This window comes from Lithobates pipiens, unplaced genomic scaffold, assembly GCF_037356315.1.
Source record: "Lithobates pipiens isolate NorthernLeopardFrog02 unplaced genomic scaffold, aLitPip1_a1.2 Scaffold_25, whole genome shotgun sequence".
In the NCBI taxonomy this organism is placed as follows: Eukaryota; Metazoa; Chordata; class Amphibia; order Anura; family Ranidae; genus Lithobates; species Lithobates pipiens.
In genome coordinates this window covers 56,804,361-56,817,094 of record NW_027507787.1, presented here as the reverse complement: position 1 = coordinate 56,817,094, position 12,734 = coordinate 56,804,361, and the positions used below count along the sequence as shown (strand labels likewise).

The 12,734-nt window shown below is 45.6% G+C and overlaps 1 protein-coding gene across 12 annotated transcripts in view; it reads left to right on the top strand.

Moving 5' to 3' along the window:
• GBF1 (golgi brefeldin A resistant guanine nucleotide exchange factor 1) overlaps positions 1–12,734 on the top strand; it is a 323,893-nt gene that overhangs the window by 190,229 nt on the left and 120,930 nt on the right. For all 12 annotated transcript variants that reach the window (XM_077454491.1, XM_077454487.1, XM_077454489.1 and 9 more), the window contains 2 exons: positions 3,523–3,667; positions 4,397–4,629. In XM_077454491.1, the coding sequence (XP_077310617.1) occupies positions 3,523–3,667; positions 4,397–4,629 (378 nt within the window). The remainder of the gene's footprint in view (positions 1–3,522; positions 3,668–4,396; positions 4,630–12,734) is intronic.

Genomic DNA, 12,734 nt, shown 5'->3' with positions numbered 1-12,734 from the left:
TAACGTGTAAGTGTAGGAGTCTTAACCTCCCCTTCCCTTGTCATCCTAATCTCTCTTGCACATTACTTCACATTACCCAACTTTTCTCTTGGCTATACTATACTTTGCAGGCAAAAGCTTCACTTTTCTCGTCTCCATACTCCAGCTCTGTACTCTGAGTTACTTTTCTCTTAGATATACAGTTTTACTTGATGCATGCACGTTGATTCCGATTGAAAAAAGCACAGGGGCACAGTTTTTGAAGTATTGGGTTGTAATATGGAAGATAAAATGCTGGAGCAGTGGCCTGTGTGACACGGTCTGGACCTGGGCAAGTTGTGAAATAGGATCATTGTCTAAAAAGAATGAGAATTCAATTGGGGAAGGTGATGGCCCTTGAAAATACTCATACATATTAAAGCGGAGGTCCACCCTAAAGTGGACCTTCTGCTCATCGGAACCCTCCCCCCCTCCGGGGCCACAATTGGCACCTTTCAGGGGGGAGGGGTGTGCAGATACCTGTACAGTACAGGTATCTGCACCCACTTCCGGGATAGCTCTCTGCGGAAAGGGGCGTAGATTACGCCCCTTTCCGCAAGTGCCCGCCCCGTTCCGCAAGTGCCCCGCTGCCTGCTGGGAAACACACAGATCCCAGAGGCAGCGGGACCGTCCTTATTGCGCAGCGCAACTCGCGCATGCGCAGTAGGGAACCGGGAAATGAAGCCGAAAGGCTCCATTTCCTGATTCCCATACCCAAGATGGCGGCGGCAGCACCCGAGAGACGATCTAGAGATCGGCTTCGGGTGCCGACATCGCGGGCGCGCTGGACAGGTAAGTGTCACTATTTTAAAAGTCAGCAGCTGCAGTATTTGTAGCTGCTGGCTTTTAAAAAAAAAAAAAAACGCGGAGTCCCGGCGGACTCCCGCTTTAAGAGGGATTGAACTCTGGAAAATGTACCTTTTTTAAAAAGGCAAGTAAGAGGGCAAAGGACTAGTTGCCAATATTGCATATGGTTTCCCTGTTAATGTTTTACCCAGCACTGATTTACCATGCCTTGTGCTACACTATATCTCTGTGCAGAGACGGCCATCCCGGTTGAGACGAGACTTTGTCTCATGTTGGACGAAGCCTCCAGCAAGGTGCACAGTAAACTGCACAACAGTGACATCACTACTCTCCCTCCAAATTATCCTAGCCGTCATAGACTGCTGTGCATTTGATTTCACACTGCAAATGTACAACTTCTAAACTGTAGGCACAGGAGTGCCTAGGCACACACTTTCATACTAGAAAGTGTGCAGCTATTTTTCAGGAGAAATTCAAGACAAAGACTATATTTTCTTCAAGGCACTGCTTGGGCACAGTTAACATTTCTAAATGTTCCCTAGTATCTAGCGATTTCTTTTTTTCTTTCCTTTCAGTAAATAATGGCCAATAAAAATGTGATCTATAGATTACTAATACATGAGAAATATAATCAGCTATGTTCCCTGGTTATCACATGTATGTGGAAGTTAATTATTAAGATATATATTATATATATATATATTATATGTGTGTGTGTGTGTATGTATTTTTCTTTTTTCTTTTTTTTTTCCTTTTCCTCATAATTGCCTAGGTGGATCCGGCATAGATTCCCTACCAGCTATGAGCAATCAAACACCACTGATCGCTCAGTTCTCTCTGCCTTTTTGAGCAGAGAGCAGTGACTGTCGGTCCTCGCTCTCTGCTCTGCCCCTCCAGTGCTCACTGGCGTGTCGGGCTAGGGAGGGGGTAGAGCGGCTGGCTCAGTCTCCCAGCAGTCTCCCGTATGGTCGTGATCTTTCCCCAGCCTGAAACAACTGTGACGTCAGCCAACGGCGGTCTTTAGCCTGCTGACGGCTGAAAACGGGTCACGGGAGTGCAAAACTGATTGAACTTCTATGAGCAACAGAACAAATACAGGCAAACAAGCTTTGGCTGTACTTCTCCTTTTAAAGTAAATGGCATGGCTCCCTTATCAGGTGGCCGTCGTGCATTCTGGGTAGTTTTCACAATGCTAGGATTTTTTTAAGCACAGGGTGTATGGCATATTACAGTAAATTGTCTTTCTTTGATATGTATCTTTTTAAATAATAACCACTTTTGTGCACTCGTGAAAATACAGGTGTGAAGGAGACGTACAACTGTAGCACAGAGAGCATGGTCCATGCATGGATCCAAACATACAAGTTTGCATCAATGAATGAATGTAACTTCTCATTAATAAAAGTGCTAGCAATGACTCCCTGGTAATACCCAAAAAGGGCTTTCAGATGGTCAGATAATGTTTGACATCCAGAGCGCTGTACGATCTTTATGGATAAAGTGTGGGGTAGGAAATTACAACGTTCAGCTTTCTTATGGCACTGGATGATTTACCACTTTTCCCAAGTCATCCTGCAGGATGGTCACATGAGAGGCTTCTTACTGGTTACTGGTTACCACTCCTCAGTTCTAGTGTTCCCTGTGCTCTTACAATCATGTAGCACATAATCATAATCATAATCATAATAATGTGTGTAATTATCATAAGCATGCTACCTGAGGCAGAAGAGTCATAATCAGTTATGTGTTAAAAGAACAATTGTGAACATTAGCCAGAACATCATGTTGCTATGTGCAGAGAGGTGCAATGCTGTAGGGTAATGTCATGCAACTAAAGTATTTGTTGCATGATTTTACTGTGGGCTTTTTATCAAAGGCGGTAAAGCTTTGTTTTATAGAGACAGAAGTGCCATATTACCAAAGACAAAATTGCCATACTTGCAGCGATACCTTTGCCATCTATCTAGGTAATAAGGTAATTAACATTGTACTAGTCTTGAAAAATATCCCACTTGTATTTTGTGCACATGTTGAATGACAATAGCTACAGACTGAGCGGTAACCTGCAGCTATCAAAACAATCATTTTCTGCCCCTGCACCCCTTCCATCACCTGCATCCTAAATCTATAACTAATCAACCAGATTCTCTCCTTAAAGCAGCAGTCCTTCCTCATAAGCAATACATGTACTATGAAACTGTCACCCAAGTCTAGCTGGAATTGTCTACCTGCTGAGCAGATAGAAGGAAATTGCACACTGCTGCTGTCATGATGCAAGAAGTGGTTAGCACAATTCTTTCCATGCATTTGTGGCATTAGCCACATCAATGAGGATGTAAACATGCTGCAAGGTTTCTGCTTCCTATTATCCATTTGGAACTTGGTAACGTTGAACAGTTCTTTAGTTTGTCTCTGCCAAACCTGCGCCCTGAAGTAGCGCTTACTCTTGGTACAGTTTGCGTCAGTGATACTTGCTAAAGTTGGCTAACATTGATATAACCTCCTTCAAGGTGATTGGTGTACAATTTTGTTTTGAGAATAGATTTAATGGATATGACAGTGACCAATAGAACTCTTGATTCTAACTTTGGTATAAGAGAATAAAATCCTAATAAACCTTATAATATGACAGTTTTTTTGCTTTTTCTGATTGTTCTACACTGCCTCTTTGACGTGTGGGATATGTTTTCTTAACAGTTGAAGATGAGAGCTGGAGGTACCAGTGAAACCTCAAAATGGAAGAAACAGAAGCGATCACCACGTCCACCTCGTCATTTGACCAAAGCAATGACTGGAGTTGATGCTCAGCAGCCTTTAATTAATGGCTCTTCAACAAATTCGGGTAAAATGAGTGGCTCCACCCATTTGAATCCATATCTTATGTTTGCATGTTGTTTCCATGGGTGTAAATCTTTTTTCACAGGACTGTACTGTCCGCTGCTATTTCAGAGATGACCAAAAAATTGACAGCTGCCATTGAACGGCACCCTTTGGTTTTCCACATATATGAAAGAAAATTGCCATTTGGGACCTTCCCCGTCACTTTGTGTGGTTGACAGGAAGGAATATCCCCATATGGAAATAAGAATATATTGCAGAGATTTTCTAACCTGTACCTTCTCCACCTAAAGGGGGGAAACCAGACTGTTTTGGCTAATTCACTTTAAATAGTACTTAGGGGTATAGATGTATTGTTTTGACTATTACTGTAATTAGTCAATGTTTCCACTGTGACATGGAAGGGCAGCACTAGGGGTCAGTCAGGCTTTGCTGCAGTGCAGTGTTGTTGATTTAACACTCACAATATGCAGAAAGGAGGACTAGTCTATGCTCTGTGTTTCTTCATTGTCCAGTCAGCTTGTGTGCTCTGGACCAAGTTGTACTGCTTCATTGCTTTAGAGGTTTAAGTCCTAGGTATGCAGTCTGTCAGATCTGTATAGATTACTAAACTGGGTTAACAGAACTGAAAATCTTTTAACAGGTAAGGTAATTTGCCACTAGCTGCTTGCCTGTAAGTTCATTTAAGTGATCCCATGTAAGAAAATTTTACAGATCTCTAATTTTCTTGCAGTTGGTATTCCTTTCATTGAAGCGTCCTCTCCAGATGCTACCTCCCCTGTCTCAGCTGGAAGCTCAGAGGCCACATCATCTGCTGTCAGCCCCATGACTGACAGTGCACTTGGATTTTCCTCCCAGACTACATCTAAAGAGGATCTATCTGAAATAGATAATGCAAACATTGCAACACTACAGTCATCTGGAGTCTTGTATCTATCCGAACAACCAAACCCAGACGACCACAAGGTAGTATTTTCATTTATTTGTAGAATGGTTTTACATTATTTATTTTAAATGTCTTATTTCATGCATCAGGTGGTGATTGCGGATTTTGTATTGCTGTTCAGTTATTTGTTTGCAATAATTTTAAAACGTGGGGTGTAGAACAAATGTACCTGGGTACAATGTAAAATCCCATTCCCAGTTGGAGGATAATCATATCTTTGTCATGCTTTGTTAATGAGACCTATTCTGTGCAAAGTCCATGCAAGTAACTGTCCACTCCTATAATAGAAATCTAGATGAACGTGAAATGTTGATAAGCTTATGTCTATATAGTTCACTCGCTGTTCCCACAATTCTCAAGTTTTCATGAAAGGTGTAAGAAACGTAGTTGCTTCTGTGCATAGTAATAGTAATGCAATGTACTGCAGTAGATTTAATTCTACTCACTGTGCAATATGCAATGACCTTTTGGCTCTTGTCTGAGCAAGTATGGGGATTAGGTGGGTCCCTAGAGGGTACCAATTTTGTCACTCCTATAATTCTAAAATGGGGCAAAACATTTCTTAAGGGCATGTTCCTATATGGCATATTAACTTTTTTTTCTCTCCCTCTTCTTACCCATCTGTATTGTTTTTCCTTCCTGGATCAAATCTCACATCATTCCCATGTTTTTTGATAATCCAAATTATCTCTCAAATATTATTTCATTTTTAGTTTCTGTATCCAATTTAATTATAGTCTTGTAGCTTCTTGGATAAATCTTTGTACTCAGGTCATTTTTTTTTATTAGGTCAACATTTCCTTAAACTCCTGTCATTTTCTAATCTAAATATTTTTTTCTTCCTCCTCTCCATCAATAACTCAAGTTTTATTTCACAATGGTTAAAAAATGAAACCACTCTTGTTGTGGCCTGTTTATCATTACCGTCATTGGGGCGCACATCCCACCTCAAACGTCTGGGGTTGAAGCCCTCTTTCTGTAACATTGCTATATCCCACCTTGTTCTAATTTATTTATCCATAACCTGTCTTCGTTATGTAAATGTGCCCCCTAAAGCCTCTATTTCCCAAGTGTTCTTCCAGGACAGCCCTTGAGAGATGGAGCTCCTCCCATCGACACAGGAAACACATTGCCACAGTTCAAAAGGCGGTCCCTCAGGTCCCTGACCAGTCATTTGTGTTTCCTCTGTCGGAGGAACATGTTGCCAGGAACCTGGAGGCCCCTCTCAGGGGCTGCCTGAGAACCTGTAAGCCATAAGGGACCGGGTCCTGTTTTTTGGCTGCAGTTTGGGTCCATACCTTTTTTCTTGTGGCTCGGGTACCGTCCAGCTGAATCGGAGCAGACCCGTTACCCTCCTCCTTCCAGTGCCGAGGTGGCCAGGGGCAGAATGACGCCGGTTTCCCCCAGGAGCAGTGAGTGGAACCTTCCATCTCTGCTCCTTGTTGCGGTGGGGTCGGAGACGCCGAGCGTCATTTCCGGCAGAACCGCGTCATCACTGTGTGCCGAGACTTCCGGTTCCGGGTCTCTAGGGTACAAGGAGGAGAGGGAGAGCCAGCGCTGTGCCTGTACAGTTCCGACCAGCGTCCAGCAATACCGGACTAGCGGCGGGATCCGGAGCGGCAGAGGGGGACCATGGAGGCTATTCCCCAGGACACTCCGGCGGAGACAGGCACCAGCCAATCCCAGGTAGGCTGCTGGGCATGCTATTACTCTGGTGGAGTGGTGGTGTTTGTAGGCTGGGTTCTGTAGTGCCCCACGGTGGTGGTTAACTCAGTTAAGGATGTATGCAGTTGGGTGATTTTAAGGGGGGACATGGAGCTGACGCTAAAAAATTCTTTGTCTTCTTATTTTCAGGCTAAAGAGCTACCAAAGGAAGACAAGGCAGGCCGCAAAAAGTGCCCTAATTGTGGGAATAGGTTGTCCTCTGGCTCTAACAAAGCCCTATGCAAGCAATGCATTGCAAGCTTGCTTAAATCTGAGGCAGATTCCCCCTTAGCAAAATTTTTGGGCTCCTTTAAAGAGGAAATGGCGTCGACCTTTAAATCCCTCTGGGAGTTAATCACTGACGTAGGGTCAGCTGCCTCCACAAGTAAAACAACTGCAATCTCCTCCTCACCATGCCTTACAACACCCAGTTCAGGGGTGCCCCGTATGGTCAAGGAGCCTAGCCCCACGTTGATTAGCCCCGATTCCTCTGACACAGACTCTGATCAGGAAGAGGAGCAAACAACATCTAAAGCCTCAAAGTATAGATTGTCTCTTGAGGAAGTTGATGAGCTAATGGGTGCTATCTATGATACACTGGAAATTGAGGAGGAAGAAACTCAGTTATCCAGACATGATCAAATGTATGAGGTTCTGGGGAAAAAGAAAGCAAGGGTTTTCCCTATACATAAGGTGCTTTCTGACCTTGTCCTTAAGGAGTGGTCTGAACCAGATAAAAAGATTTTCTTTCCTAAATCCCTTAAGAGAAGGTTCCCTTTTGATGAGAGCCCAGAGGCGGTCTGGAATAAAAATCCTAAACTAGACGCCCCTCTGTCCAAAGTCTCAAAGCAGGCTGATCTGGCCTTTGAGGATATGGAGCACCTGAAAGATCCCATGGACAGGAGAACAGACATTGTCTTAAAGAGGGCCTGGGATGCCTCTATGGCAGGCTTAAAACCAGCTCTAGCCACTTCTTGTGTAGCTAGAAACCTGGAGTTCTGGTTGTCACAACTACAGGAACATTTAAAAGCAGGCACTCCTAGGTGGGAGCTTCTGAAATCCTTCCCTATGCTTTTTAAGGCCACCAGTTTCATCTCTGACGCCTCCACGGACTCCGTAAAATTTACGGCTAAGTCAGCAGCACTTTCAGTGGCAGCAAGGAGGTCAGTATGGATGAAAACTTGGGGGGGAGACACGGCGTCTAAAACCCGCCTGTGCAGCGTCCCTTTTACAGGAGACTTAGTCTTCGGGCCTGAATTAGATTCCGCCTTAGAAAGGACGGCGGATAAAAAGAAAACCTTTCCCGCAAAAAAGAAAAATTTCCAAAGAAAATTTTTTCGTCCCTTTAAGGAACCCTCTAAATCAGAGAAGAGTTCAACCCCCAAAAAACATTGGTCGGGACAGAAAGGGAAAGGGGGCATACTGTTTAGCCGCCCCAATCAGGATCCCAAACCCCAGTGACGTCAGGGTTCCTGTGGGAGGAAGATTAAGCAAGTTTCTTCCACAATGGGAAGAGACAACCTCGAACGAGTTTGTCTTAAATATAATAAAAAGGGGTCATGCGCTGGAATTCCACAGCAGCCCTCCCTCAAAGTTTTTGGTGACAAAGCTCCCAAGTCACTCAGAAAAGGCCAGGGCCTTACCTTTACTGATAGGGGAAATGGTGGATCAAGAGGTATTGACACCAGTCCCTATTCAGGAACAAGGAGACGGTTTTTACTCGCACATTTTCGTGGTAAAAAAGCCGTCGGGGAAGTTCAGACTAATTATGAACCTCCGACCACTGAATCGCTCCATCCGTTACAAGAGATTTCGGATGGAGTCCATTTATTCCATAAAGAACCTTCTCCAGAAAGAGATATTTATGGCCACCCTGGATCTAAGGGATGCTTATCTGCATATTCCAATAAGGGAGGAATGCCAGAAATTCCTTCGGATGGCAGTGCAGATAGATACAAAAGTTTACCACTTTCAGTGCAGAGCGCTCCCCTTCGGTCTGTCATCCTCCCCGAGAATCTTTTCCAAGGTTCTCGGAGAGGCTTTAGTTCCACTGAGGCTTCAATCAGTCTCAATTATTCCCTATCTAGACGACCTGCTCCTAACAGCACACTCGGAGAGTCGTCTTTCTCAGGATCTGGAGTTGACTCAACTCAGCCTGAGTCGATTAGGGTGGATTGTCAGTCAGGAGAAATCCAAGACAACCCCAACACAGGAGATCCTGTATTTGGGTTACTGGATCAAGTCTGTAGATCAGAAAATTATACTGCCGGAAGAAAAGATTTTGAATCTGTGGCAGAGAACATCTTTTCTTCAATGCAGCCCCAAATGTACGGTGATGGAAGTAATGTCGGTCTTAGGTCTTATGACGGCAGCCATTCCAGCCGTACAATGGGCCAGGTTCCACCAAAGAGACCTTCAGGGATTTCTGTTGGAACAATTAAAGGGCAGAGATCTGAAGGAGGAAGTATCGATACCCTCAAAGATAAAACGCTCCCTCTGGTGGTGGAAGGACAGGGAGAACCTAAACAAAGGGGTTCATTGGGTCCTTCCTGTCACTTCAACACTGACAACGGATGCGAGCAGCTGGGGCTGGGGAGCCCACCTCGGCTCAAGCTGGGTCCAGAACAAGTGGACCCCGGAAGAGAAATGTTTCTCTTCCAATTGGAAGGAGCTAACAGCGATCCTAAGAGCTGTTTTAGCCTTTCACCCCACAATACAGGGTCACCATCTACAAGTCCGTTCAGACAATATGACAGCTGTAGCATACATAAACAAACAAGGAGGTACCAGAAGTCCTCGTTTGATGTTGGTAGCCAGACGCATTTTTCAGTGGGCAGAAGCCAATCTGGAATCCATTTCTGCAGTTCACCTGAAAGAGGAGCTGAACAGCACGGCGGACTTCTTGAGTCGACAAAAAGTTTCGAACCAAGAGTGGTCCTTACACCCAGAGGCATTCAATCTCATAACAACTCACTGGGGAAAACCAGAAGTAGACCTTTTTGCGAGCAAAGAGAATGCAAAGGTTCCCAATTTTTGCTCGCTAAACCCAGGAGATCAGCCCCTGGCTGTAGATGCCTTGCAAACTCCATGGACTTTCAGTCTGGCTTATGCATTTCCCCCTCTTCATCTCATTCCGAGGGTCCTAGCAAGATTCCTCACGGAAAAAACCTGTTTGATTCTAGTAGCACCATTCTGGCCCAGGAGACCATGGTTAACAACGTTGCTACAATTAACAGACTGTCCGCCTCTAAGGCTTCCCTGCAGACAGGACCTCCTGTCGCAGGGACCTCTTTATCATCCACAGGTGGCCACACTGAAGCTTTCAGCGTGGTTACTGAGGAGGAAATCTTAAGGAGTAAGGGCCTGACAGATGAGGTAATTGCGACCTTACTACAGAGTCGCAAACCAGTCACGAGGGCTATTTACAAAAAAGTCTGGAAAAAATTTAATAGCTGGCTGAATAGCCGTGACATAAATACGGCTAATATTCTACAGTTTTTACAGGAAGGTGTAAAGAAAGGATTAACCCTAAGTACTATTAGGGTACAGATAGCTGCCTTAAGTGTGTACCTAGATGAACGCTTACAGGAAAATCCTTTTGTCGCTAGATTCTGTAAGGCAATCGCTAGACGTAAGCCGGTCAGAGTCAGCAAAGTCCCATCCTGGGATTTAGCAGTTGTACTAAAAGCTTTCTTGGAATCACCCTTTGAGCCTATCTCAGAGGCCTCCCTAAGACTTATTACATTTAAGACAGTACTCCTGGTGGCAATCACTTCAGCCCGTAGGGTCAGTGAAATCCAAGCCCTTTCCATCAGGGAACCATTTCTACAGATCCTAGAAGACAGAGTCATACTAAACAGACCCTGGGTTCTTAGCAAAGGTAGCTTCTAGCTTCCATAGGTCCCAAGATATTGTCCTCCCCTCATTTTGTCAAAATGCAGCAAATGAGAAAGAACGTTTTCATTTATTGGATGTGAGGAGGTGTATTCTAGAATATCTTAAAGTAACAAACCTTTCAGAATCTCTGACTCCCTTTTTGTCCTTTTTTCCGGGCAGCGTAGGGGGCAAAAAGCTTCAAAAGTAACCATAGCTAGATGGATTAGGCTAGCTATAGCAGAGGGGTATAAGGCCTTGAATAGAGATCCTCCTGAGGGTGTTAAAGCTCACTCAACAAGAGCGTTGTCTGCATCCTGGGCAGAAAGAGCTGGTGCCACCCCGGAGCAGGTATGTAAAGCAGCCACATGGTCAAGCTTTTCCACCTTTACAAGGCATTACCGACTGGACCTAATGTCTAGTCAGGATCAGGCCTTGGGGAGGAAAGTCCTCCAGGCTGTCCTGGAAGAACACTTGGGAAAACTGGAGTTAGTACTTACCGGTAACTCCTTTTCCGGTGGTCTTCCAGGACAGCACGATCCCACCCTTTATTTGATTATAGTGATGTACTAATGTTATTACCTGTTATGGTTTATATGTTTTTCAGTTCCATCCTTCGGTTCTTGGTGAATGACTGACCAGGGACCTGAGGGACCGCCTTTTGAACTGTGGCAATGTGTTTCCTGTGTCGATGGGAGGAGCTCCATCTCTGTCCTGGAAGACCACCGGAAAAGGAGTTACCGGTAAGTACTAACTCCAGTTTTTTTTTTTTTTCATTTTGACATGAATTGCTAATAAATGTGTGTTAACTCTAGTGCTTAGAAGATCAAATGATCTATAGCAGCAGAATAAAATTAAAATTATTTTTCCCCAATCGTCTTTCAGGACAGCCACCTTAGAGAGACACCGGCTCCTCCCCTCTGAGGAAACACCGCCTTCAATTTCATAATTTAAGCCTCCTCCTCCCTTCGTTCCTCAGTTATGGTGTTTCCTCCGGCGGGGAGACATCGCCAAGGAACCTTAAGGCTAAATTCGGTTGGTGAAACTGAAGCCATCCGAGCGGAGCCCTGGCCCCGTTCGGCTATCCGACCGTTCATCGGTCGGTCCAGGACAGTCCTATCAGCGGGGAGCTGAAGTGTTCGTACTGTCCATATACCCTAAACTCCGCTTGGGGAAAGCGGGAAGTTTATGGGGTCGTCCGTTCGTTCACCCGCGGGGGTTTCAACGGAACAAACAGTCCAGTCGGCTGGGGAAGCTGAATACTCGACTGACCTTTACACGCACTCCAATCTTCGCTTGGGGAAAGCAGGAAGTCTTTGGAGAGGTTCATCCTTGCGTTTCGCCCAGTGGGGTGCTGAACGAAGGCGTCCAGGGCCCCCCTGTGTACGCAGCCGGCTGGGAGCTGGAAGCCGGACCGGTAGGCGGGCGACGTCAGTTCCGGTGGGGGCGGACCCCTTCGTTCGATCCGCGTCTTCCGGTTCCGGACGCGGCATGTGAAAGGGAACCTAGCGTTCGGCTGGTGCAGCCTCTCTTTTCACAGTTGCACAGGTAGCTGTTAGAGGCGCGTTCGTACCACGCTTCCTCAACGGGAGAATGTCCGAGGCAGAGGCTTCAAAAACTCCTGGAGATAATAGCACCAGCCACTCGAAGGTAAGAGGAAACCTGGGGAGGTGTTCCCTTACTTGTATCCAGTAGCTCCACTGGTGTTCCTCCTTGGTGGTCGGGGGGAAGGGTAGTGTGTCTGGGATCCTGGTGATGGTTGATCCTAGGGGGGGCACTCCCGGTGGTCCTCTATGTAGCGCTGGTGTTGCTGTTTTTTAGGCTCATGCTGCCCCTTCCTGTGTTTTGTGTCTTTCAGAAAGCCACGAGCAAGTCCCCCCATGGTTCTAAGAAGAAGTGCCCTTCATGTAGAACGTCTATGGGAGACTCTTGGTCTAAAGCTATTTGCAAACAATGTATTGAGGATTTACTTAAGGAACAGGCAGTAGAGCAGGGTGCAGATCTGGTAGCTTCTATGAAGGAACTCTCTGGTACCTTTCAGTCCTTCCAAAACTTTTTTTCCAGTTTTCAGTGGCCCCAGCCTCCGAGCACTCCTACACCAGCGCAGCAGAGTGTACCATCCAGCCCTGTGGATGTTCCTCCTGCAAGGGGAGAGAATTCAGAGGGTCCCAGGGAGGAAGCTGAGGAGGAAATTGACAGTGTCGTTTCAGACTCCCAGGGGGAGTCTGACGCAGAGATGTTGGATGGGGAATCCAGCAGAATCTCGAGGTATAAGCTTTCCCTGGAGGATGTGGATGAGCTCTTGGGAGCGATTCATACCACTTTAGGCATTCAAGAAGAAACTAAGACATTGTCACTCCATGATCGGATGTACAAGGGCATGGGGGAACAAAAGAAGCGGGTGTTCCCAGTGCATAACGTCTTGATCGATACCATCAAGAAGGAATGGCGGGATCCCGAAAGGAAACCTTTCTTTTCTGGGGCATTAAGACGTAGGTTTCCTTTTTCGGAGGAAGAGACTCTCGTCTGGAATAAATCTCCCAGACTA